General features: G+C 46.8%; 1 protein-coding gene across 1 annotated transcript in view; it reads right to left on the bottom strand.

Annotated features, from left to right (window-relative positions):
* The window catches only part of LOC146869594 (uncharacterized), a 243,168-nt gene that overhangs the window by 12,098 nt on the left and 203,191 nt on the right, over positions 1 to 27,879 (bottom strand). Inside the window, exons 19-20 of the mRNA XM_085640151.1 lie at positions 27,446 to 27,580; positions 12,695 to 12,754 (exon numbers count right to left, since the gene is read on the bottom strand). Of these exons, the coding sequence (XP_085496277.1) occupies positions 12,695 to 12,754; positions 27,446 to 27,580 (195 nt within the window). The remainder of the gene's footprint in view (positions 1 to 12,694; positions 12,755 to 27,445; positions 27,581 to 27,879) is intronic.

The following is a 27,879-nucleotide window of genomic DNA, read 5'->3' as shown; positions in this document are numbered from 1 at the left end:
TACTCAGATTGCTACCGATCACAGCTGTGAGGAAATGAGGCGCCCTCCCTTGTTCACCTCACAGCACTGCGCCTGCTCCTGTAGCATACGACATAGCGCCAAGAGGAGTAAAGAGGAGCTAGACATCCAGGGGAGTTTCAGTACGCTGAGAAAGCGTGTGGCCGGGGACAGAGGAGAGGTACACATACAAATAGGTGTGTGGCTCTGGAGGTGTACAGAGTCGGAGGCTGCAAGTGAGTGTTACAAAGCTCGGAGGGTGCGCGTCAAAGACCTGCCCTCTGTGGGGTCTGCATGTGAAACAGCTGGGAGACACGATCAGTGTTTATTTATTCAACGGTAGCTGCTTTCATTCAGAAGACTGAGCATGATGGATTGTGCGTAGTTTGTACATTACAGTACGTGTGAAGTGTGCCTCTCGGGTTTAAACAAGCATCGGCATACAAATAGAACATGGTGACCAGTACGGGGTTGTTTGCTCTACCCCACGCCCCAGTGACACACTCAGGATTGACACCCTCAGTAATGACACCCTCAGTAATGACACACCCAGTAAGGACACACCCGGTAGTGATACATCCATGAGTGATAACCTCAGGAGAGACACACAGGACTGACAAACTTAAGAGTGACACGCCCAGGAGTGATACACTCTGGAGTGTAAGTACATGGGCCCTTGTCCCTGCAGGCTGGACTCATTAAGATGTGGCCTAACGATTAGAGCGTACGACCTCAAAGCTGGGTAACCAGGTTCGAGTCTCTGCGGCTCAACCTCTTGTGATTCTGGGCAAATCATTTCATCTCCCCACACCTAACAAAACATGGATGTGCCCGTCTGGAACAGCTGGTGCTCGTGTAAAGTGCTCATCTTTCACCTTTCCTCTGCCCCAGAGTCCATATCCAAGGTTCAGTCCATCATGACCTTTATCCAGGACTGGATGAATTTCAACCACCTGAAACTCAACCCCGATAAGACGGAGTTGGTGTTGACAGGTGGTTGCTCCAGTCCCTGGTCCCCCTCCTTCTGGCCCCCATCACTAGGTCCCCCACCCACTCCTGTATCCTCTGTCAAAACCCTTGGTTTCAAAATCAATAACCAACTTTCCTTACACTCCCAAGTCTCTGTCGTGGTGTCATCAGCCTTTCTCTCACTCAGAACTATCCGCAGAGTCTCACGATTTTTTGCCCCAGACGCGCTCAAACTAATTCTACTGGCCATGGTGACATCTCGCCTAGATTATGGCAATGTCCTCTACCATGGCATGCCTGACTACCTCATGAGGCGCCTTCAGCTGGTTCAAAACCAGGCAGCTCGGCTGGTTTTTAACCTTTCCAAATCACACCATGTTACCCCTCTTCTTATTTCCCTCCATTGGCTCCCTGTCCGGCAGCGCGTCTTATTCAAGCTCGGCTGCACTATCTTTAAAGCCAGGACAGGATCCGCCCCCTCCTTCATCAACTCAGCTATTCAACCCTATACTCCATCACGAGACCTCCGATCCTCCTCCCACCACCTTCTCGTGGTTCCCCGTTTCAAACGGAAGAAATGGGGTGGTTCCAAATTCGCTACCACGGGCCCAGCTTTTTGGAACTCTCTCCCACTGTCCCTCAGATCCTGCACTCAATACCCCCTTTTCCGCAGAGATCTCAAGACTTTTCTCTTTACCCAAGCCTTTTTATCCTGATCCTTTTACTGTCCCCCCCCTCTTCCGACCGATTGAGTAGCTGTTACCAGTGAGCGCCAAGAAACCGCCAGGTGTACGAGCGCTATACAAAACCCTTCAAATTCAATTCAAATTCTGATACCTCCGGGTCGAATTCGAGCTATATACAACTGCAAGACAAAAAACACGGCTCTGTGGATCTTTCACGCCCTCACACGTGCACTAACTGTCACGTGCCTTAGAGGTACTCTCGTGCTTGTGGGGGATGCACTCTCCCCCCTCCATAAGTGCCCCTCGCTCCCAGAAGATTCACGCACTTCCTGCTGGTTGGTGAAGAGTGAGACACAAGTTATCACGTGACAAGGTTGGGGTATAGCGCCCACCAAGCGCCTTTAGGGTTTAAGAAAGCATCGGCATACAAATAGAACATGGTGACCAGTACGGGTTGTTTGCTCTCCCCCACGCCCCAGTGACACACTCAGGAGTGACACCCTCAGTAATGACACACCCAGTAGTGATACATCCAGGAGTGATAGCCTCAGGAGAGACACACAGGACTGACAAACTTAGAAGTGACACACTCTGGAGTGTAAGTACATGGGCCCCTGTCCCTGCAGGCTGGACTCATTAAGATGTGGCCTAACGGTTAGAGCATTTGACCTCGAAGCTGGGTAACCAGGTTCGAGTCTCTGCGGCTCAACCTCTTGTGATTCTGGGCAAATCACTTCATCTCCCCACGCCTAACAAAACATGGATGTGCCCATCTGGAACAGCTGGTGCTCGTGTAAAGCGCCATCATACCTCCGGGTCGAGTTCGCGCTATATAAAACTGCAAGACAAAAAACACAGCTCTGCGGATCTTACACGCCCTCACACATGCACTCACTGTCACGTGCCTCACAGGTACTCTCGTGCTCGTGGGGGATGCACTCTCTCCCCTCCATAAGTGTCCCTCGCTCCGAGAAGATTCACGCACTTCCTGCTGGTTGGCGAAGAGTGAGACACAAGCTCTCACGTGTCAGTGTCGGGGTATAGCGCCCACCAAGCGCCTCTCGGGTTTAAACAAGCATCGGCATACAAATAGAACATGGTGACCAGTACGGGTTGTTTGCCCTCCCCCACGCCCCAGTGACACACTCAGGAGTGACACCCTCAGTAATGACACACCCAGTAGTGATACATCCAGGAGTGATAACCTCAGGAAACACACACAGGACTGACAAACTTAGGAGTGACACACTCTGGAGTGAATGTACATGGACCCTGTCCCTGCCGGCTGGACTCATTAAGATGTGGCCTAACGGTTAGAGCGTACAACCTCAAAGCTGGGTAACCAGGTTCGAGTCTCTGCGGCTCAACCTCTTGTGATTCTGGGCAAATCACTTCATCTCCCCACACCTAACAAAACATGGATGTGTCCATCTGGAACAGCTGGTGCTCATGTAAAGCGCCATGATACCTTTCGGGTTGAGTTCAAGCTATATCAAACTGCAAGACAAAAAACACAGCACTGCGGATCTTACACGCCCTCACACATGCACTCACTGTCACGTGCCTCACAGGTACTCTCGTGCTCGTGGGGGATACACTCTCTCCCCTTCATAAGTGCCTCTCTCTCCCAGAAGATTCACGCACTTCCTGCTGTTTGGCGAAGAGTGAGACACAAGTTCTCACGTGACAAGGTTGGGGTATAGCGCCCAACAAGTGCCTCTCGGGTTTAAACAAGCATCGGCATACAAATAGAACATGGTGACCAGTACGGGTTGTTTGCTCTCCCCCACGCCCCAGTGACACACTCAGGAGTGACACCCTCAGTAATGACACACCCAGTAGTGATACATCCAGGAGTGATAACCTCAGGAAACACACACAGGACTGACAAACTTAGGAGTGACACACTCTGGAGTGAAAGTACATGGGCCCCTGTCCCCGCAGGCTGGACTCATTAAGATGTGGCCTAACTGTTAGAGCGAATGACCTCGAAGCTGGGTTACCAGGTTCGAGTCTCTGCAGCTCAACCTCTTATGATTCTGGGCAAATCACTTCATCTCCCCACACCTAACAAAACATGGATGTGCCCGTCTGCAACCGCTGGTGCTCGTGTATAGCGCCATGATACCTCCGGGTTGAGTTCGAGCTATATAAAATTGCAAAACAAAAAACACGGCTCTGCGGATCTCACATGCACTCACACATGCACTCACTGTCACATGCCTCAGAGGTACTCTCATGCTCGTGGGGGATACACTCTCTCCCCTCCATAAGTGTCCCTCGCTCCGAGAAGATTCACGCACTTCCTGCTGGTTGGCGAAGAGTGAGACACAAGCTCTCACGTGACAATGTCGGGGTATAGCGCCCACCAAGCGCCTCTCGGGTTTAAACAAGCATCGGCATACAAATAGAACATGGTGACCAGTACAGGGTTGTTTGCTCTCCCCCACGCCCCAGTGGCACACTCAGGAGTGACACCCTCAGTAATGACACACCCAGAAGTGATACATACAGGAGTGATAACCTCAGGAGAGACACACAGGACTGACAAACTAATAGTGACACACCCAGGAGTAACACAATCTGGAGTGCAAGTACAGGGGACCCTGTCCCTGCCGGCTGGACTCATTAAGATGTGGCCTAACTGTTAGAGCGAATGACCTCGAAGCTGGGTTACCAGGTTCGAGTCTCTGTGGCTCAACCTCTTGTGATTCTGGGCAAATCACCTCATCTCCCCGGCCCTACCAAAACATGGATGTGCCCGTCTGGAACAGCTGGTGCTCCTGTAAAGCGCCCTGATACCTCCAGGTTGAATTCGAGCTATATGAAAACTGAAAGACAAAAAACACGGCTCTGTGGATCTTGCACGCCCGGAAATTGCTTGTACTGTCTCCACGCAAGGAAGCTAGAGAAGTTTAGGAACGACTGCTGTGGCACAAAAGGCCACGAAGGTGCTTGTGTGTAGCATAGAAGGACTCCCTGCAGATAAATCACGGATTACAGTGACATAGCGTGTGACAGTAAGGAAATAACAAGCGCTCGCCATGGCGTTTTCATCGCCTTTTTCTGCCGTCCCACTTGGACGGCCTCGCCTGCTAAAAGGTTTCTTGTCTTTATGGGGCCATGTGTTTGGCCCCCATAAAGAAGATAAGAAACCTTTTACGCCAGCAGGAAGTTAGATGAGCCAGTCCAACTGGGACGGCTCTAAAAGAGAAAAGTGTACGTCACTGGAAGCTCTTTTCCAATGGCTGGCCACCGTTTAGCATAAACGGTGACACCAGCCAATGGAAAAGAGGGGCGGGGATTAAACCCGCTAGTGAAAGCTACCCAAAAACATAAAATCTCGCCAGCGAGACTGCGCATGTCTGCGCAGCCTACGCTAGCCGAGACCTAAAAAAGAAGTGGGGGGGACGCTGACGTCACGACAGGAAGTGACGTCACGAAAGGTGGCTTGCACCATCAGACTCATTACCTCCCCTCGCTCACCCCTTAGATGCAATTGCATCAGAGAAGCCAGCGCGTGAGCAGCGTTCTGAATGAGCTCCGCTCTCGCCCAAGAGAGGCCAAAGAGTGAATGTGTGGCTCCATTTGCTCCAGTTATCGAGCTCCCGTTAAAATAAGTGGGGGGACGCCGTCCACACGCGTGGTACCCCGACTCGAGCCCTGGTCTTAGTTAGCTGCCAGTTGAGCAGCATTACCAAGCTGGAAGCTTCTGCGTCACACAAGATATGAGCATTATATATTTATGAGGCGAGTCACTCCTTGTCTTTCTGAATCAAACCTCTAACCAATCCCGATGTTCATGAACTGAGATTCTGATATCAGCATTACTTTGGAGCGTGGTGGCTATCTTGTCTTCTGGCAAATTCATTAGTAATTGCGATTGCTCTGGTTAGTATTATGTTTGTGTGAATCGTTAAACCACTGTGTTTGTCTTGAATTCTGTGGTTTAGGATAATTTAATTATATCAGCATTAGATAGCAGTTCTATGAAGCATTCATTTCTTTATTTATAATTATGGTTAAAAAAATCTTCACCATTTCTAAAAAAAATTATATATATATATATATATATATATATATATATATTATCTACTGGCGGTCGCCAGTAGATAGTTATAGTTAGGACCTTGTTTCCATAGGAAATCTGAAAATTCTATTTTGAATAACTTTGGCGCCGGTTGACGAATCCTTGCGAATTTTTCAAAATAGGTGGGGCGCTCCGCTCCGCTCCTACCCTGAAAGTCTCGGGGTGATTAGTCAAGCAGGGGCCGAGAAAAAAGGGGGGTCCCAAAACGCGTTTTCCCCATGCATTTTTCCATAGGGACCTTTAGTCCAAGGTACAGCCCAAACGGCTGAACAGAATTACTTGAAATTTGGCAGAGAGGTAGTCCTCAGGTCAGGGATGTGCCTTTTGAATATCTGGGTCAATCTGTTCAGTAGTCCCTGAGAATATTTCAGTTAAAAGTACATATATATCTATAAGCGCACACCGTGCGCGTACGGTAAGCATACCGAACGCGCATGCTGCCGTGCGCAAGCGTAATTCTGATTGGTGGTTACATGACAGTAAACATTTCAGTCGGTTGAAATCAGGAAGTGTCGGCCGCCATTTTGTCTCTCGCAGTCTGAGGCAGTTAAAAACAAAGGTGGAGAATGTGAAAAGGGGGCAGGGTGGACAGTTCCTGACCCCCTAGCCTTTGTCAGGGGGTCACTGAAGGACCCCCAAGGATGAAAAAAACAATCTTTATTTTTTCAAAAAAGCGCGGGGTGCGCGCACGGCACGCACAACGCATCGTGGGTGCTCGGTGCGCGAAGCGCCCCGAGCGCCCACAGTGTGCTATCGGTGCGCGTAGCGCACGGTGCGCGCACGGTGAAGAACCTGAAAAATTTTTTTTTAATAAATACATAACTTAGCATTTTAAAAAACGTACAAATTCACTTAAAAAACCATAGGTTTCACACACCTTATAGTTAGGAATTAGCATTTAAAACACCTTGCAAATTCACTTAAAAAACCATAGGTTTCACACATGTTATAGTTAGCTGGACATTTCCCTCGTAAAAAACCAATGAAATTCCCCCGTTATAGTTAGTGCAGGCAACTATAACTCACGCGACGGCAATCCTCTGCTGATGACGTCAGATATTACATCACTGATTAAATATGTGTCCTTCTGAAAAATAAATATTTGTAATATATGTATAGCTAAAGATTAATGGAAGAAGACATGGGTAAATAGGTGTCTAAATACAGTGATGTAATATCTGACGTCATCAGCAGAGGATTACGGTCGCGTGAGTTATAGTTGCCTGCACTAACTATAACGGGGGAATTTCATTGGTTTTTTACGAGGGAAATGTCCAGCTAACTATAACATGTGTGAAACCTATGGTTTTTTAAGTGAATATATATATATATATGTCTAAAATATATGTCAGTGATCTGAATAGCAAATGTGTCACAGGAAGTATGCTCTTTCTAACGTAATTCACAAATTAATGCTTCACAATATGAAGTTTAACACATGAGCACAGGTTCCTCCTTTTTGAAAACGAAGGTTGCATTTTCCTTCTCATCGCAAGTTCTCCAGGCATGGAATTTTCTTTTCGGAAATGTTTGGGAGTTTAGAAGCCCCTCAGCTATTGGCACAGATGAGAAGTAAAAGGGTTTTAGGCCAAGATATAAATGATCTATTCTAACGTTGCCAATACCTCTTTTAGATTACATTGGGCCTGAGTCGCAAAATAAAATGGAGATTATCTCACCTGGACGTTTACGACTCAGAGACAACTGGACATCTTTAGAGAATTCCATTTTGACAGGAGCAAACATGTACTTACTAACTTTTTTTTCATTTTTTTCATAGGGGAAATATTTTCCTAGTTCAGAAACGCTTTACCTAGCCCCCTAATTGGGGGATTGTTCCCTTCCCACCCTGTAAAGGGATTTGCTGTTGCCTTTGTCTGTTCTTTTCATGGTGGGAAGATGTCGGAGAGAAGAGTGAATACCTATATTTAAGTTTGAGTTCATGTGCCAGCTCACAGGGCAGTCGAGCGCGAGGATGCCAGCTCCTGCCCCAGCAAGATGATATTCGTGTGTAAAAACCTTTTGGAAATTACTCATAGAAATTACTATTTGTGCATGCAGGACAACCTTGGATGAGTAAGTTTCCTTGTGATATATGCCCTTACTCCTCAGAGGAAACATCACGACTTGGCTTCCATTCTCCTCTAATTGTCACTGCCCAGTAAAGCAGAGCGTCACGTTTTGTAACCCAGCATCAAGAACACACTTATGTGGTAAACATGTCACTAAATCAGAGAGTAGCAGAACAGCGAACACCCGTATCCTGCTTACACAGTAACCTCTCAAGCTGCAAGCAGGGCTGCTGGCAGGATGGAATGATGCCCTACTTATGAACTAGGGTTGACTGAATTAGACAGCCAGAAAAGGTTATGCGGCACCTCAGTTGCAGGGGTGTCTCTCTAGTTTTGTCATTGGAAAACCCTTTAATACAAATGGGATCTTGGTGCTTTTTGAAATACAAAGGTTTCTTAACAAAGAAAAGTTTGCACTTTGCCAGATCCATTTGAATATATTTTCATTACCAATAAATATTGAGTGTGTCTTCTATGGAGCTAAACAAACTCCATTTCCTTAAAAGTGTCACTTGAAATTCCTCGAGTGAAATATTTGAAGTGAACATACACTGTAGCTCTAAGCAGAACACAAGCCTGCATCTGCAGATTTCAAGTTTTAAAAGGTGCGCCTCTTTTATTCGGCACATCTCAGTGATATTTCAGAGCTGGTCTTGAGTTCTGGGTTTACTCTGTGGCTACAAGGAAGGCTCTATAAACACCACAATAGAGCAGCTGCTATTTGTTGGGAGTGCCTGAATGAAAGGGTATGTCCCATGTGGCCTACATGGGTGGTGTGCCAATATGTAGGAGGACCAGAGTTGTGCTCTTGCCATGTTTCTGTTGCTGTGTCTAGGAGTGAGAGCTAGGACGCTTGAGCATCAGATGTCTGTGAGTGTGGCGTGGCCTACATGGGAGGTGTGCCAATATGTAGGAGGACCAGAGTTGTGCTCTTGCCATGTTTCTGTTGCTGTGTCTTGGCGTGAGAGCTAGGACGCTTGAGCATCAGATGTCTGTGAGTGTGGCGTGGCCTACATGGGTGGTGTGCCAATATGTAGGAGGACCTGAGTTGTGCTCTTGCCATGTTTCTGTTGCTGTGTCTTGGCGTGAGAGCTAGGACGCTTGAGCATCAGATGTCTGTGAGTGTGGCGTGGCCTACATGGGTGGTGTGCCAATATGTAGGAGGACCAGAGTTGTGCTCTTGCCATGTTTCTGTTGCTGTGTCTTGGAGTGAGAGCTAGGACGCTTGAGCATCAGATGTCTGTGAGTGTGGTGTGGCCTACATGGGTGGTGTGCCAATATGTAGGAGGACCTGAGTTGTGCTCTTGCCATGTTTCTGTTGCTGTGTCTAGGAGTGAGAGCTAGGACGCTTGGGCATCAGATGTCTGTGAGTGTGGCGTGGCCTACATGGGTGGTGTGCCAATATGTAGGAGGACCAGAGTTGTGCTCTTGCCATGTTTCTGTTGCTGTGTCTTGGCATGAGAGCTAGGACGCTTGAGCATCAGATGTCTATGAGTGTGGCATGGCCTACATGGGTGGTGTGCCAATATGTAGGAGGACCAGAGTTGTGCTCTTGCCATGTTTCTGTTGCTGTGTCTTGGAGTGAGAGCTAGGACGCTTGAGCACCAGATGTCTGGGAGTGTGGCGTGGCCTACATGGGTGGTGTGCCAATATGTAGGAGGACCAGAGTTGTGCTCTTGCCATGTTTCTGTTGCTGTGTCTTGGAGTGAGAGCTAGGACGCTTGAGCATCAGATGTCTGGGAGTGTGGTGTGGCCTACATGGGTGGTGTGCCAATATGTAGGAGGGCCAGAGTGGTGCTCTTGCCATGTTTCTGTTGCTGTGTCTAGGCGTGAGAGCTAGGACGCTTGAGCATCAGATGTCTGTGAGTGTGGCGTGGCCTACATGGGTGGTGTGCCAATATGTAGGAGGACCAGATTTGTGCTCTTGCCATGTTTCTGTTGCTGTGTCTTGGCGTGAGAGCTAGGACGCTTGACCATCAGATGTCTGGGAGTGTGGCGTGGCCTACATGGGTGGTGTGCCAATATGTAGGAGGACCAGAGTTGTGCTCTTGCCATGTTTCTGTTGCTGTGTCTTGGAGTGAGAGCTAGGACGCTTGAGCACCAGATGTCTGGGAGTGTGGCGTGGCCTACATGGGTGGTGTGCCAATATGTAGGAGGACCAGAGTTGTGCTCTTGCCATGTTTCTGTTGCTGTGTCTTGGAGTGAGAGCTAGGACGCTTGGGCATCAGATGTCTGTGAGTGTGGCGTGGCCTACATGGGTGGTGTGCCAATATGTAGGAGGACCAGAGTTGTGCTCTTGCCATGTTTCTGTTGCTGTGTCTTGGAGTGAGAGCTAGGACGCTTGAGCATCAGATGTCTGTGAGTGTGGCGTGGCCTACATGGGTGGTGTGCCAATATGTAGGAGGACCAGAGTTGTGCTCTTGCCATGTTTCTGTTGCTGTGTCTAGGAGTGAGAGCTAGGACGCTCGAGCATCAGATGTCTGTGAGTGTGGCGCGGCCTATGTGGGAGTTATCTTGTTTTGTGTTGTGCAATTAAGGCAGGGACTGCTCACACTCTGTCACAGGGAACATGTAGCAGCTCTTATGCACAGGGGAGAAGAGTGTGAGAATAGACCGGGTCATACATGTGGATACCCAAAATCTTTGGGGTGCTCTGGGTCATACAATTTTCCTCTACAAACAAATCCTTTCAGAGCAAAGGTTTTATAAACTGTCTGTCAGAATATAATGCATATGTCCAAATTTGTCCTTGCTGAAAAATCTCTCTTGGTAGTGGTGTACGCCCCATTTGTGGGGTCAAGAGGTCAGTAGGGATCTTTAGTTGCCCTCATTATTTAGAACACCACAGTGCAGACTCAACAGCGCTCAAGCAGTTGGTTTTTTGAGATTAGGACATAGTATACCAAGGGGAGATCATGAAGTATGAGTCATTCACTATAATCCAACATTTTTTATTAACCTAATGACACACATTCAATGTGGCCTGAATAAGGAAAAGGGGCTGTACCTGTTTCTGCAACTGGTTATTGAGCTGAAATAATCCTTTATTGGGCTATTTTGAATTGAAAACTTTATTAACGGATCATTTGAGAATTTGGTACTTGTTTTGTGTATATTTATGCTTTATTATTCATATCCCGCCCTTAATGGCCTCACACCATAAGTAAACAGCACCTGCCTCAGAGATTAGGGGAGAAGGAAGCACAAAAACACAGTTTTGCTTTCGGGGGCTACATATAAGATGGGAATTGGTAAAGAGGATTTAACGCGCCATCAGGCCTTCTCACATTCGGTATTGGTATTGCTTGACTTGAAATATATTAATTTCCATTAGGAAAAAAACCAGCAGGGCAGAACTCCCCTGGGTTCGTGAAATTTCTATCTTAATATGTTGTTAACTGTTCTTGCTATAATTAGGGTGACCAGGCATCCTGGATTTGATTGACAGCGCCAGTTTTTTACCATCTGTCCTAGGTCTAACGTCAGCAACTTTAGCTCATGTCCCAGTTTTCAGAGTGGGGTGGACTTCACACAGAGGGGCAGTTAGGGGGAGATTTACAAAATCTCCACGCAGCGCTGCGCTGCGTCACGCAACAGGGCGGGACCAGGAGAGCACCATATTTTGAAAGATTTGTCTCTCTCCTCCCCTTTCCCTTGCGCCGGCGCTGATTTCAGCTGCTGTGTGCCATGCACACACATTGGTGCCGCAGCTCTAGGGTGTGTGCATGAGTGTAGCATAAGTTTTGTACAAGAAGGATACTCTTCCTTCAAAAAATACTATGCTGGGCACGATGCAAGGCTTTTCCCACTTTCCATACACGCTGCTTAGTGCAGCAAGCATGCAACGTCGGAAAAGGAAGGAGAAATAAGAGCATTTCTCCTTCCTTGCGCCTAGTTGAAAAGAGCACAGTTTTCTCAATCTAAACCTAATCTACAGATTTTAGTAAATTGGGTTTAACGTGAGAAACCTTGGGTGGTGCATGGGAACGCCAATGCGCCACCCTTCGTACACCCCCATGACGCAGAGTAACGCGAAGCAGCGCAAGGCGCTTCTTTGCATTACTTTGACGTTATTTCCCGCTCTAAACATGTTAATTAGGAAAAAAAGATTTTGCGCCGCTTTGTGTCACTTTTGTGATGCAAACACAGCGCAAAATCTTAGTAAATCTTAGTAAATCTCCCCCTTAGATAGCAGCCCCTAGCTGCCCCTAGGACGATACAAAAGCGTAGTCCTCCCTCTGTTTTGTGAAATGTCAAATGTGTTTACAGGATGATCAGATTCTGACAACCAATCTGATAATTTATAATTTGATACCAAAATGAGGGATGCTTAACTGTTATGGAAAGATGGCTACCTTGAATATCAAAGAATGCGAGATTTGGCATCTCTTGTAAAGAATATTCCTCGAATGGGAAAGAGTTGTTGTGAACAACAAATGATTGAGCTTGTAATGTGAAGACCTAACTTTGAATGAAAGCAGGTACACTATGTTTTCCCAGCACGAGAAATGAGGACAGGGTTTGCTTTGTGGGATTTTTTAAATGAAACTACATGCTGTACGGATTAATTGGAGACTACAGCCGAGTAATGGGACTCGGCCTCATTTAGATTACTTTATTTGAATGACTGGGTGAGCCACAGATATTTTGTGTTTGCATTACTATCCCAGGTCTATGTGACAATGGATACAGCAAATTAGTTCAGAGTTACATGACTCGCTAAAGAAACTGATTTATTGTGCAATTATACAGTAACAAATCACTGAGGTGACTTGCAGGAGTCTTAAAACATACACTTGGTGATAATGTGTCCACTATAAATCATTCGTTTCTGATACAAGTTAGAACTTTTAAGGAAATTTCTTATACTTAAACCTGACCGGTGTTTCTCCTGGCACGGATGGGTCGTCCCCAGGGAACATGGGCTCCAGTTCTTCCAGCTGGTGGGAGACAGAAAGATACAGAGGCTGGTCAGGGGGCCCTCCCTTCAGTGTCATCCTCGGCATGTGCACCCTCTAAAGCCTTATAGAATGTAGTGGTCCCAGTTATAAAACATCAAACGAGGGGGATTGATTTGAGTGAGGTAGTGAAATAAGTGACAAATACATCAAATTGGTAAAACAATCCAAGTAGGTTTTTCAATCCTTACTGGCGGGGTCTTCTTTCCTCTGCGAGTGAAGAAGCATTTCGAACTAAGGAGGGTGTTTATCACTCTCTCTCTCAATCCGGAGCCTTTGGAGCCCCCATCGCCTGTGACGACTTTGTGCGCCTACTAGGCTTGTCCTTTTATTCTTTACACGGTGTCCCTGCCCTTTTCACTTTCACCTTTGTCCTGAGGAAGACCCCGCCAGTAAGGATTGAAAAACCTACTTAGCTTCAGGGGTCAAAACGTCGACATACTACTGCTACCAGTATTGCCAACGGTGCATGCCGCATTGTGACTTTCTCTTGTACATGGTTATGCAATTAATTGTCATTTACCTCTCTTTGATTGTGTTTGAGAATATGTGGCATTGAATAGTATGCCCAGCAATTGGATTGTTTTACCAATTTGATGTATTTGTCACTTATTTCACTACCTCACTCAAATCACTCCCCCTCCCCTTGCACTTAGTTGGACACATCAACTAGGCTTTTATGATGTTTTGTAAAAATTGTTCTTTAAAACATTGCATTATGTGTAGAGTGTGATTAAATAACACTCAAACACTTATTTAATTTCTCTTGATTTTTTACATATATTTTTTCATTTGCTTATACACCTCGTTTGATGTATTATAACTGGGACCACTACATTCTATACTGTTCTACACCCAGGTCCCAGTGATGTTGGGTTTACCCTTCTTTATAACCACCCTCTAAAGCCTGGCACACGACAGACTGAACCAGAGAGAGGCAATTCAACGCCTCGGTTTGTGACTGTACCACCTACCAGAATTCCCAGGTTTGGCAGAAATATGCCTGACCTTTCCCTCTGATGAATGGCACTGGGGGTAGCGCGGGGTATTATAATTTCACTATACCCTGCCAGCCCATCTAGTCTGTGCTCTTTCAGGTGCCAGCAGCACAGGCTGTTAATTAATGGTATGCCCCAAAGATTTCCCATGACCATGACAGTTTCTCTTACCTGTGGCAATCACTTCCAGGATGTTAATGTCACCCCTATATATGAAGCCATGCCAGGTTTGTGCCAGTCTCCCAGGGTTTTATTGGCACGCCTTTGTGATCCCATCAAGCCAGTTCCTCTTATAAGTGCCAGTCAGCCTGACTTTGAAAGTAACACCGTTGTGATTTTACTCTACCATGCCAGTTGTCGTACTTTACTCTTCGGAACCGCGTAGGGGACCAGGCCCTACCCCTGTCTATCTTGGTATTAGCGAACCGCAAATGGTAAATGCGGCATGTACGAGTGCTTTACTCGTCGTTCTAGCCCTGAATGCACTGCGTACACGTTATCTTGCTGCACTACGCGGGTTCCATTTTGGAAGCAGTGGCCATCTTGTCATTGCCCTCACACAGGCTATAATGGAGCAAATACGGGCCTCTCAGTACATGTGCTTTCCCGTGACTTCTCGGTGACCTGGGCAGCTGGCTCCGCTGCCCCGGGTCAAACCGGTCTCACGAGCTCCCCTTCCTCCGTCCACCTGTGATTAGCATCAGGGCTCGACCCATCATAAAACCCTTCTCATCCTACACAAACCCCCGGCTAATCTCTTCCACACCTGCTTGTTCTTGCTTTATGACTTGTTTCCCAAAACAGGAGATGCTCATGTTTATTGGGGGGTCTCTTTACATCAAACATGGGATCTGAATCTTACTGTGTAAATCATTGTGAGTTGGCCGAACTGGAATGTGGGATGGTCATCATGACTCTGCCTTTTCTTTGTAATGTACACTGTTATATTGCCGTTTCATAAAACTCAGGAATGTATGCTTGAGGCCGAAAAAGGCCTATTTAAGATGTAGTCCGTTCCTATGATTTTCAGCAGTCTCCTGAGAACATACACGCTGTTGTACTTCTAGGATACCTGTCATTGGTCTGCAGCCAATAAACGATTCTTTGACTTCACCCAGAAGACTCTGTGTTTCTGTAGGTCCGGAACAGGGTGAAACCCCGAAGTCATAGGGTGTGTGCCCCTGCACCGCTGGGTCTAAAATACCCGGTACTTCAGTTTGGCGCCCAACTCGGGCCGATTTCAGCGGTACCAGTCCAAGCCAGAGGTTCGTGAGGAGCTTCGTGTGGAAATTCCGGAGGAAGGCCGCCACTCCATCGACCCCTGCATGTCGACGTGGTCCGAAAGTCTTTTCTGCGAGGTTCTCCGCGTCCCGACGGCTACGAAGGACTGCTGCCCTGATTAATCGACCTGTTTTGGACCCTTGACGAGTTTGAGAGAGCGAAACAATCGAGAGAGTCTTCTGGTGACGTCATCGATCAGCAATATTCAGTTAAGTATAAGTGGAGCGTCTCCCATTTGTTTTGGTATCCCTCGGGATCGTTTGGTTTGATTTGGTAATTGGTGATTTGGTGTTTGCAAACCCCAAAGCCAGAGGATTCGTGTATTCACGAGACTATCGTAATCAATAATCCTTTGACGTTTGGATCTAGACTAGTGAGAAAAGATGCCTGGTTCTAGAATATTTGGTAGATTATTCTGTTTGGGTTGTGGAAAAGATTTCCAGCTGGAAGAATCATGTCCGGTTCCTCCGGTTGGAACTCCAACTTATGAGCTCTATGTAAAACATGGCGTAGGCCCTATTGCATATAACGAAGTGTGGATCCACTACACCAGGAAGGACGGTGTTTTAAAATGGCCCCAAAATGGTAGTTTCGATACCGATATTCTAGATAATTTGGAAATTAAATTGTTTAAGAAGAAAGCCCGGCCGGCGATGTTTGACTCTTTCCGCTTATGGCGAAAGGAAGCCAAACAGAAGGAAATTAAGCTAGCGAAAAAGAATAAAAGAGAGAAAGGTATGTCAGTAATGCAAGCAGCTGTACAATTTAGAGATAATGAGGAGGAGCAGATGAGCGAGCAATTGCACAGGCAGCGTAAGTTAGGGATTGACAAATGTTACCCGGTTTTACCGCACTCTAAGCAAAATGAGTCCGAAGACAAGGAGAAAGATCCCCTAATGTCACACTTGTTGAGTTCGCCACCCCCATATGCGCAAAATGCTACGGCGCCTCCTCAGCCTGTGAATATGCCACCTCCAGTTAATGTATTGCAGGCTTTGCCGCAACCACCAGCTGCCGCACAACCGGCTCTTATTAATGTAACGCAGCCCCCTCAAGGGCCGCCAGTTGTGCTTCCAACTGCCCCCGCGCTTCCTGTAACCTTGCCTAATTCACCAGCGGCCTCTCCCAACACTTTTCCTTGCACCACTTCGGTACCTGTTTCTACGTCCTCTTTTCTTCCCTCTGTTTTCCCCCCTGTTTCTGCCTCAGCTTCTCCTTCAGCGCGACAGCGTTTAGCTAATGTGGTTACTTCATTAATGTCGCCTCTCTTTGAGTTGTCTGGTGCGACTCCTGGTTTGCAGCGTAAGCAATTGCGTAGTCAGTTGCCTACCTCTGACGAGAAGAACATAATAGACAGCATGGCACGCAGATGGATTGTTTTCTCTTCATTGTATGATATGGAATCAATTGCTAATGTCTTCCATCAGTGGGATGCCCCGAAGCAGAGGTATGTGTTTGAGAAGATGTGCGAAATTCTCTGTGAGGAATTGGAGGATAGTGGTAGAAATCCGAGGCCACGAGAATTGTGTAGAGTAAGGTCCGATTTTGGAGCTGGTATGATTGTAGACCGCGATATAGATAAAGCAGTTGCGGTTGTACTATCCTTCAGGAATGATGAATGTCAACAGTCATTGTTCGAACAAGATGTCCCTGTGGGGAGAAAGGAAAAGGTGCGGCAATACCCCATGAGAGAAGTGCCCCCGGTATGGAAGGAAGCGGTTGCAGCTGTCGGTGCTAACCCCGCTGTGGCAGCACATTTCCAGCGTGTTTGGGTGCATGTTCCATGGAAGCATTCTGAGGTGTTAGCGCTTAAACAGTCCTTGCCTGATCCCCGTAAAAATCCGGCAGGTTATTATAAAGAATTGTCACAAACGGCAGGATCATGTATTATGAATCTGGCCGACATAGACATGTTGTTTGGTAATGTTGTTCCACAGCCCCTATGGGGGTCAATCCGTAATGCGGATCATGACCAAGAGCTGGGGGATACATGGGCTAACATTATTGCTGCCGATGCAAGACAAACTGGTGGCGCGAAACCTGAGCCTTTAGTAGCTGAACTCCCTGGTAGAATCATCACGTATATGAAGACAATAATGCCTGCGATGCGCGTAAATTGGGACAAGTTATCTGCATGCAAGCAGAAAAAGGATGAGACAGTGTCAGACTTCTTTACTAGGTTTGAGGAAACGTTCATTGATCACAGTGGGCAGGATATGAGTACTGAGGGTGGCCAACGGTTGTTTGTGGATAAGTTTGTGCAGAATTTACTTCCTGACCTGTGTAAAAAGTTAAAAGATTCAGAGAGTTCTTGGGCTGTTTCCTCTTCGGCGCAAATACTGGCTACCGCACAGTATTATGAAAATAGAGATAAAGACGAGAAAGATAGAACAGAGAAGAAAACGAAGGAATTAAAGACAAAGGTCCTTTTACAGCAGGCCTATCCGCCACGTGGAGGTGGTAATAATTATAGGCAACCCCAAGGTGTCTATCACCAACCCCAACAATTTCAGAACAATCAGCAAATGAATGGGTATTATCAACCACGTGTCCCGGTAGGTCCCAACCAATGTTCATACTGCAAAGAAGAAGGTCATTTTAAATATAGTTGCCCTAAATTAATACAGCGGAATGGTAATATGTATGGCGCAAGAGGTAGAGGTGGTCAGCACGCTCCTAGAGGTAGAGGGCGTGGAAGTGTTCCCCAAAATGCGCGTCCTCTGCCGCCTCAGAATACCATTAATAGCTTTGATCAGCAAGCTAACGCGATTGGTAATACGGCCCAGTATTATAATAATGATTATTATGCAGAAGATGGTGATGCAGAAAATGCTGATTACTAGGACAGCCGTAGACAGAGAGAGGGAGTTGTTTCAGTGCCAGTGGATCAGAGTGGACCGTATGTTGAGGTGACTACAGCAAATGTAACGGAGCCTTTTCTGCTAGACACTGGTGCTGCAAAGAGTTCAATTATGCATTCCAAACTCCCTGGTGCACCTTTGTCTGGCGACATAAATGTTTCCGTAGGTTTTTCTGGCGCCCCTGTTAGGAACCCAATTTCTAGTCCCATGTCACTTTCTGTTGGACCTTGCGAGCTGAAAGCACCTCTGATTCTGACTACAGGTTGTGGTGAGAATTTGCTGGGACTGGATTTGTTGAAAAGATTGCATGCCACGTTGTATTGCTCTCCTTCGGGAGTACAACTTACATTAGGCAAGAAAGTAATTTCCCCAATGTACTTGTCCAAAAATACAATGCCGCCTGAATTGTCATCCCTTCCGGATGCCCTTTGGGCTACTGGTCCCAATGATGTGGGCCTCTTGGAGATACCGCCATACATGGTGACTTTAAAGGCTAATGTCAGACTGCCACGTATTCCCCAGTACAAGATCTCTAATGAAGGCCAAAAAGCATTGTTAGATATTGTCCACAACTTCATTGATAAGGGTGTGATTGAAGAAACAAGAGGCAACGTTTGCAATAGCCCGATTTTACCTGTCTTAAAGCGAACTGACCCTTCACAGCCACCTGTTTACAGATTCGTGATCGATCTTAGAGAGGTTAATAAGATTGTCGTGCCACAGTTTCCAGTTGTCCCTGATATAACTGCCTTGTTAACGATGATTCCAGCCTCTGCTGAATGGTTTTCAGTGATCGATTTAAAGAATGCTTTCTTTAGCATTCCAATTGCAGAGGAGAGTAGGGACATTTTTGGTTTTAGTCTGGGAGGCCGAAGCTTCCGCTTCAAACGCGCTCCCCAGGGCTACTGTGAGAGTCCATCTATATACAGTCAAGCTTTGAAAGCACAGCTTGATGCACTTGTTTTACCTAGTGGCGCTATCCTGATTCAGTATGTGGACGATTTACTAATAGCCGCGGATACTGAGGAGATCTGTAAAGAAGCCACATTATCATTGTTGCGCCATTTATCCGCTTTCCATCACAAAGTGTCTCTCTCTAAGCTGCAATATTGTCGACAAGAAGTGACCTACTTAGGTCATCTCTTATCGAAGGAGGGAAGGAAACTGACCCCAGAAAGAATTTGAGCCATTGCACAGTTGAATGTGCCAAAGACACAGAGAGAAGTACGTGCTTTCTTGGGCATTACCTCATACTGTAGGCATTGGATCCCTAGTTTCTCCTTGCTGGCCAAACCTTTGTTAGCCTTAACATGCAAAGACACACCGAATCCTATCCCATGGTCTGAAGAGTGCCAGAAAAGTTTTGTGGAATTGCGTAATGCATTATGTTCAGCACCTGTGTTGGGTACCCCTGACTACAGTAAACCTTTTACATTATATGTGCACGAGAAAGATGGATGTGCGTTGTCAGTGTTAACACAGCCTTTTGGCGACAGACCGCGCCCATGCGCGTATTTCTCATCCACCTTGGACCCTGTAGCGAGGGCATTGCCAAGCTGTCTGAGAGCGACAGCTGCTGCAGCGATGTCTATCCGACAATCTGCTGGTCTGGTAATGGATAACACATTGATCGTTATGGTTCCACATGCTGTAGACACATTATTGAATAGAACCAAGACACAACACTTGACTAGTGCACGCCTATCGGGTTACGAACTTACACTGTTAGCGAATCACATACACATAAAACGATGCAATACACTGAATCCAGCTACGTTGTTGCCGATTCCAGCAGACTCAGATGAGATTGAGCAACATGACTGTCTGTTCAGAACAGAAGAAGAGACGAAAGGGAGAGTGGATCTGAAAGATACTCCCCTGACTGAGTGTGATGGTACTTTGTGGGTAGATGGTTCATGCTTTAAGCTCCCTAATGGTGACACGACTGCTGCATATGCTATCACGACTTTACATACGGTCGTGGAAACTGCACGAGTGCCACATAATTCGGCCCAAGCAGCAGAATTAATCGCCCTCACGAGAGCATGTGTGTTATCTGAAGGAATGAGAGTGAATATATATACAGATAGCCAGTACGCCTTTGGCGTGGCTCATAATTTTGGGCGACTGTGGAAAGAGCGTGGGTTCCTGACGTCACATGGAGCTAAAATTCAGAATGGCAAGTTGGTGAATGATCTCCTTGAGTCACTGACCCTACCTTTGCAAGTTGCGATCATGAAATGCAGTGCGCACAGGAAAGTCACAGACGATGTTGGTCGTGGGAATGCGTTTGCTGATGAGACCGCGAGAGAAACCGCACAGAATGTGAAGACTAGAATGTATGTTGCAGGCCCCGCAAGATGGGTTAATGATGTAGGAATGTGTGAGAACACAATAGAGAGTGTGAAGTCGCTTCAAGCTGAAGCCACAGAGGAAGAGTTAAGCAAGTGGAGAGAGAGTATGGGTAAGTTGGATGAGAATGGTTGCTGGACTGATCTGACAGAACATAGGCGATGGTTGTTGCCTGACGCGTATGCGCTTCCAGTAGTTACTATGGCGCATGGAATGGCACACATCAGTATGAAAGGTATATGCAAGTTGTTGGCTCCAGTATGGCAGAATGCTGGGATTCCCAAGTGTGCAGAGAATGTGGTCAAGAATTGTATGGTATGTTTGAAGTACAACCCTGGTAGGGGAACCCCAACTCCAGCCGGTCACTTTGCGCCCCCATCATGTCCATTCGAAGTTTTGCAGCTGGACTTTATTCACATGGAAAGATGCAACAACCTGAAATATGTACTAGTGGTTGTTTGTGCTTTCTCAAAATGGTTAGAGGCTTATCCTCTAAAAGATAACACTGCCCTGTCCACAGCCAAAGTCCTTGTGAAAGAGTTCTTCCCCAGGTTTGGAATGCCGAGAGTGGTATGGTGTGATAATGGGAGTGAGTTCGTGGGTAAAGTGATGAAGAATGTATGTGAAGGTTTAGGCATCCAGCAGAAGTTCCACGCTGCAAATCACCCCCAATCAGCTGGATTGGTAGAGCGCTACAATGGAGCCTTAAAGCTCAAGTTGGCTAAAATTCAGGCGAGCACTGGTCTTAAATGCCCTGCCTCTAGCACTCCTGTCCACCAGAATGACAATACACTCACGAGTGGGACTTAGTCCCTACGAGGTGGTCTTTGGCCGCCCGGCTAATGTATGGGGTGTGCCAAGGCCCACGAAATTCAGTGAGATAGAGCATCCAGTGCTGCTCGATTACCTGTATGATTTGACTGTTAAACTACGTGTTTTGCACCAACAGGTACATGATACTCTTCCCCAAGCCTCCGAAACTCCTGGACACCCTATCAACCCTGGTACGTGGGTGCTCGTCCGGAACTTCCAGCGCAAGAGCAACGACGAGCCCCGCTGGCTTGGCCCTCATCTTGTTCTACTATCGACAAGGTCAGCGGTGCGAGTGAAAGGGAAGAAGCACTGGGTTCATGGTACCCACTGCAAGGTAGTCCCCTTGCCTTTGCCATATGACCGGTGGGTCAAAGAGGGTATCACCGACTCTGAGACAGACACTGTACTCCGTTTCACACCATTCAGTGATGCACGCCTAAGAAACACAGCTTCAGACCAAGAGAGTGACAATATTCTGCAGGAAGCTGTGCCACCATCGAATCGATTGAACACCACTGAGCCTGAACTTTTGTTCCGAGACCAAACAGCACCTGGCCGTCTACGTTATAATTTGAGACCTAGGCCCATGGACAAATTAAGATTTCCTCATTATTTTCCTTTTGACATTTTTCACTCTCCCATCTGAAAGACTTTCTTGATTTTTTGTTTTTCGAACCACCATCCGGGTTCTGCCGCAGGGTCGCGGTGTCAAGACTTTGGGGTACAGGCCGAAGACGCTAGGTCGACGGTTCTGGTTGGTCTAGGGCGTTTCCCTGGACTGACAGGCGTACTCCTCAGCAGAAGAAACTCACCCGCCGCGAGCGGCCCGAGTAGACGATGGAGTTTTTTAAGATGGAGAGACCGATCGAGGAAATGAGCTTTAAAACCAGGATGTGTAGAGTTGTAAAAAGTAAATGTTTTGTCTTTTTGTGCCTTTTTATACTGTGTAGTATTATGATGTTTATTGTAGGACTTGTGTTCTTCTCCGCTCAAAAGCCTATTGCACCCACTCAACAGCCTACCCCTCTTTCTACTGCCTCCCCTCACTCTTTTTACCCCCTGCCTGAGCACGAACAGACCAGACGATCGGAGTTCGTAAATAACTCGTTTATCCAGCTCTTGCACCAGCACCAGCTAGTAGTGAATACGACCAATTGCTGGGTCTGTGGGTTAATGCCACATACCATTAACAAGGGTATTCCCTACATGGTGTTGCCGTATAGTTCAAATGGATCATCATGGGCATTCCAGACCATGTTTCTCTATGCTCTGGAGACGTACTCCCCTCGCCAACCGCGTTCCATCAGACCCATCACCAACAATAAGGCTTTGATGAAAGGAGTTGCCGATATGAGTAGGGATATTGATGCATACTCGTCCATTCCCAAAGAAGAGTTGAGACCTTATGTAGGATGGAACGCGACAGGGTATAGTATTAGTCTGGGTGAAAGACAGCGACAAATCTCATCTCCAATCTGGGTCGTACCCCACATGGGTCGGTTCTGCTTACAGGGTAATGGTCAGAACCCTAGGGCTCAACTGGGTAGAAGTGACTGTACCGAAACGTACACTTTCCCGTCACAGTTTTCCCCAGCGTTTCTAGCTGCCAAGGGTACCTATTTTATCTGTAATGACCGAGCATATACATGGTTGCCCCCTGATTTCTCGGGCACATGTTATATTGCGAATCTGCTACCGCCTACCTTCACTGCTGCCTCTGATTATCACAAGACGAGAGTCGTGAGAGGTGTAATTAGTAAGGAGGACACTGCTGGTCAGGAAGCAGGAGACTTCTTCTTGGGTTTCCTGCCGTTTTGGGGACCTATGGTCAATAGTAGGAACCTGAGACAGCTGACGCGTGTGGTTGAATCCACTATCAATGTAACGGCTGGTGCCCTTAGTAATCTGACAGCTGAGCTCCAAGCGGATCGCCTTAGGACTCTGCAGAACCGCATGGTCCTAGACGTTATTCTTGCAGACCGCGGTGGGGTATGCAAGGTCATCCAATCCAGTTGCTGCATTTTCATACCAGACAATGCTCCAACGGTGTATCAAGCCATCTCCAAACTCCACAAAATATCTGCATCCATACACGTGGATAAGGGAGATTGGTCATTGATGGGATGGTTCTGGGAACTGATATCTGCCTGGGGTTGGAAAGTCCTGATGGTCATTGGAGTGATTTTAGCCATTCTCTTCCTGTTCTGTCTGTGCATACAGTGTGCTCCTGCGATGTGTGGCCTCTGTGCTACCTTATGTGTAAGGAAACCTGTATCGAGAGACGAGCTAAGTAATAGGATGATGCTACAGCAACATCTCCATGACTTTGCGGACATTGACCTAGACTCGGATTAAGATGAGTATAGTGATTGCCTATGTAAGGGCAAAAGGAGGGTCTGTCGTACTTTACTCTTCGGAACCGCGTAGGGGACCAGGCCCTACCCCTGTCTATCTTGGTATTAGCGAACCGCAAATGGTAAATGCGGCATGTACGAGTGCTTTACTCGTCGTTCTAGCCCTGAATGCACTGCGTACACGTTATCTTGCTGCACTACGCGGGTTCCATTTTGGAAGCAGTGGCCATCTTGTCATTGCCCTCACACAGGCTATAATGGAGCAAATACGGGCCTCTCAGTACATGTGCTTTCCCGTGACTTCTCGGTGACCTGGGCAGCTGGCTCCGCTGCCCCGGGTCAAACCGGTCTCACGAGCTCCCCTTCCTCCGTCCACCTGTGATTAGCATCAGGGCTCGACCCATCATAAAACCCTTCTCATCCTACACAAACCCCCGGCTAATCTCTTCCACACCTGCTTGTTCTTGCTTTATGACTTGTTTCCCAAAACAGGAGATGCTCATGTTTATTGGGGGGTCTCTTTACATCAAACATGGGATCTGAATCTTACTGTGTAAATCATTGTGAGTTGGCCGAACTGGAATGTGGGATGGTCATCATGACTCTGCCTTTTCTTTGTAATGTACACTGTTATATTGCCGTTTCATAAAACTCAGGAATGTATGCTTGAGGCCGAAAAAGGCCTATTTAAGATGTAGTCCGTTCCTATGATTTTCAGCAGTCTCCTGAGAACATACACGCTGTTGTACTTCTAGGATACCTGTCATTGGTCTGCAGCCAATAAACGATTCTTTGACTTCACCCAGAAGACTCTGTGTTTCTGTAGGTCCGGAACAGGGTGAAACCCCGAAGTCATAGGGTGTGTGCCCCTGCACCGCTGGGTCTAAAATACCCGGTACTTCAGTTTGGCGCCCAACTCGGGCCGATTTCAGCGGTACCAGTCCAAGCCAGAGGTTCGTGAGGAGCTTCGTGTGGAAATTCCGGAGGAAGGCCGCCACTCCATCGACCCCTGCATGTCGACGTGGTCCGAAAGTCTTTTCTGCGAGGTTCTCCGCGTCCCGACGGCTACGAAGGACTGCTGCCCTGATTAATCGACCTGTTTTGGACCCTTGACGAGTTTGAGAGAGCGAAACAATCGAGAGAGTCTTCTGGTGACGTCATCGATCAGCAATATTCAGTTAAGTATAAGTGGAGCGTCTCCCATTTGTTTTGGTATCCCTCGGGATCGTTTGGTTTGATTTGGTAATTGGTGATTTGGTGTTTGCAAACCCCAAAGCCAGAGGATTCGTGTATTCACGAGACTATCGTAATCAATAATCCTTTGACGTTTGGATCTAGACTAGTGAGCAAAGATGCCTGGTTCTAGAATATTTGGTAGATTATTCTGTTTGGGTTGTGGAAAAGATTTCCAGCTGGAAGAATCATGTCCGGTTCCTCCGGTTGGAACTCCAACTTATGAGCTCTATGTAAAACATGGCGTAGGCCCTATTGCATATAACGAAGTGTGGATCCACTACACCAGGAAGGACGGTGTTTTAAAATGGCCCCAAAATGGTAGTTTCGATACCGATATTCTAGATAATTTGGAAATTAAATTGTTTAAGAAGAAAGCCCGGCCGGCGATGTTTGACTCTTTCCGCTTATGGCGAAAGGAAGCCAAACAGAAGGAAATTAAGCTAGCGAAAAAGAATAAAAGAGAGAAAGGTATGTCAGTAATGCAAGCAGCTGTACAATTTAGAGATAATGAGGAGGAGCAGATGAGCGAGCAATTGCACAGGCAGCGTAAGTTAGGGATTGACAAATGTTACCCGGTTTTACCGCACTCTAAGCAAAATGAGTCCGAAGACAAGGAGAAAGATCCCCTAATGTCACACTTGTTGAGTTCGCCTCCCCCATATGCGCAAAATGCTACGGCGCCTCCTCAGCCTGTGAATATGCCACCTCCAGTTAATGTATTGCAGGCTTTGCCGCAACCACCAGCTGCCGCACAACCGGCTCTTATTAATGTAACGCAGCCCCCTCAAGGGCCGCCAGTTGTGCTTCCAACTGCCCCCGCGCTTCCTGTAACCTTGCCTAATTCACCAGCGGCCTCTCCCAACACTTTTCCTTGCACCACTTCGGTACCTGTTTCTACGTCCTCTTTTCTTCCCTCTGTTTTCCCCCCTGTTTCTGCCTCAGCTTCTCCTTCAGCGCGACAGCGTTTAGCTAATGTGGTTACTTCATTAATGTCGCCTCTCTTTGAGTTGTCTGGTGCGACTCCTGGTTTGCAGCGTAAGCAATTGCGTAGTCAGTTGCCTACCTCTGACGAGAAGAACGTAATAGACAGCATGGCACGCAGATGGATTGTTTTCTCTTCATTGTATGATATGGAATCAATTGCTAATGTCTTCCATCAGTGGGATGCCCCGAAGCAGAGATATGTGTTTGAGAAGATGTGCGAAATTCTCTGTGAGGAATTGGAGGATAGTGGTAGAAATCCGAGGCCACGAGAATTGTGTAGAGTAAGGTCCGATTTTGGAGCTGGTATGATTGTAGACCGCGATATAGATAAAGCAGTTGCGGTTGTACTATCCTTCAGGAATGATGAATGTCAACAGTCATTGTTCGAACAAGATGTCCCTGTGGGGAGAAAGGAAAAGGTGCGGCAATACCCCATGAGAGAAGTGCCCCCGGTATGGAAGGAAGCGGTTGCAGCTGTCGGTGCTAACCCCGCTGTGGCAGCACATTTCCAGCGTGTTTGGGTGCATGTTCCATGGAAGCATTCTGAGGTGTTAGCGCTTAAACAGTCCTTGCCTGATCCCCGTAAAAATCCGGCAGGTTATTATAAAGAATTGTCACAAACGGCAGGATCATGTATTATGAATCTGGCCGACATAGACATGTTGTTTGGTAATGTTGTCTACCTGTACAATTCAAGCAACCATGTTATATGATGACTACAAAAAGGATGAGGGTAGAGGCTATTAGAGACCGCACCTAACAAATGAACAGTATCTCAAGGTATCGAATAGTGCAAGGAACCAAGGAGCACTCCCCTCTATACTCCTTAACTAGGAACAAGTCCTACAATAACATTAAATGCAAAAAGGTTCAGCACTATACAGCATATTATAAGAATGCCACATCAAATTTCAAGACAGTTAGCACACGAAAAGACGTCCAAATCCAAGATGTGTGTTTCTTGAAATGGTTTCTCTTGATTTTTCTTAAAAGGATTTTTCTTTATTTTCCCAAAGGCAGAGAATCATAGCCATAGCCAACGCGTTTCGTCTCCCAAAGAGACTTCTTCAGGGCTTCACAGTGTGGCACAAAGTAAATTCATATAAATGTTTGTGCAGTTCAGGTGTTTGAAAATCCAATATTCGAAAAACTTCTATAAAGTATACAATGTCAGTAGTGGCATAATAACCCGCAGCTTGTGTGGTCCTTGTGTTTCAGTTCGAAAAAAATAATTAAAAAAAGAACTGTATAGTGCTGAACCTTTTTGCATTTAATGTTACATGATGACATAGAACCCTCTGATGACAGAATTCTTTGATTTAATTTTTCCCTGACTTTTCTCTGTGTCCTTACTTCAATGAAGATGCGTGGGGTCAAACCCTACAATGTAGGTTCTGCCTAGATGTGCTTTTCATACAAGCATGCCATATGCAGAGACACATGTTGGTAAAGGTACTCGTCTGAGGTATCTGCTTACTTCAAGGCGTTATATCAAAAGATACGTTATGATACGAACCCGTGACTTCACTCTATCCTGTCAGATCCCACAATCTATGCCACTCACTCGTCAAGGGTATACATTGACATACCAGTCTTCAATGGTGCAACTCTCAGATTTAACTATTTCCTGCCAGTTTCCCCTGTATGTACTCTTCGCCAATGAATGCCACATTAGGCGGAATAGGTTCTTAACAGCGTGTTAACGCCATGTGCTGCCCATTCCCCTTGACTATTGATTCCAACATTTGTTGCTACTAGACACTTACTTAAGGGGTACTAGTGGTATGCACGTACCAGCAGCTTGCTCCAGCCGATGGGCGTGCGCAGGAATGAGCTTCTCTCTTCCCTTATGTACGCCAGGCTGCCCTCTGGGATCTCTTTACGAGCCTCCAGCATCGATATCCTGGACTCGAAGACCCAAGTGTGCATCTGAAGAACAAAAACACAAGAGTTGGAAGGGTGGATCATAGAAAGTGAGGCCCAATAACCAGGTCTCATCTTCCGTGACATCATCATGCTCTTCCTCTTCAGTCACTTCCCCTCTCCTGCATAATCATCTTCATCATATTCCTAATCCTGCTCAACTCCCGTATCCCCTCTACTCTTCATCAGGTTAGAAGAAACGGGTATAGACTTCACCATCTGTCATGAGACGTGACCGACATAGCACCAGATCTACTGCCCTTTCGGAGCATCAGACTTTTTCTAGACACCAGTCTGCATTTGGG

This window comes from Triturus cristatus, chromosome 1_1, assembly GCF_964204655.1.
Source record: "Triturus cristatus chromosome 1_1, aTriCri1.1, whole genome shotgun sequence".
Classification (NCBI taxonomy): Eukaryota; Metazoa; Chordata; class Amphibia; order Caudata; family Salamandridae; genus Triturus; species Triturus cristatus.
The sequence above is the reverse complement of the archived record's forward strand: the minus strand, read 5'-3'. Positions and strand labels throughout refer to the sequence as shown.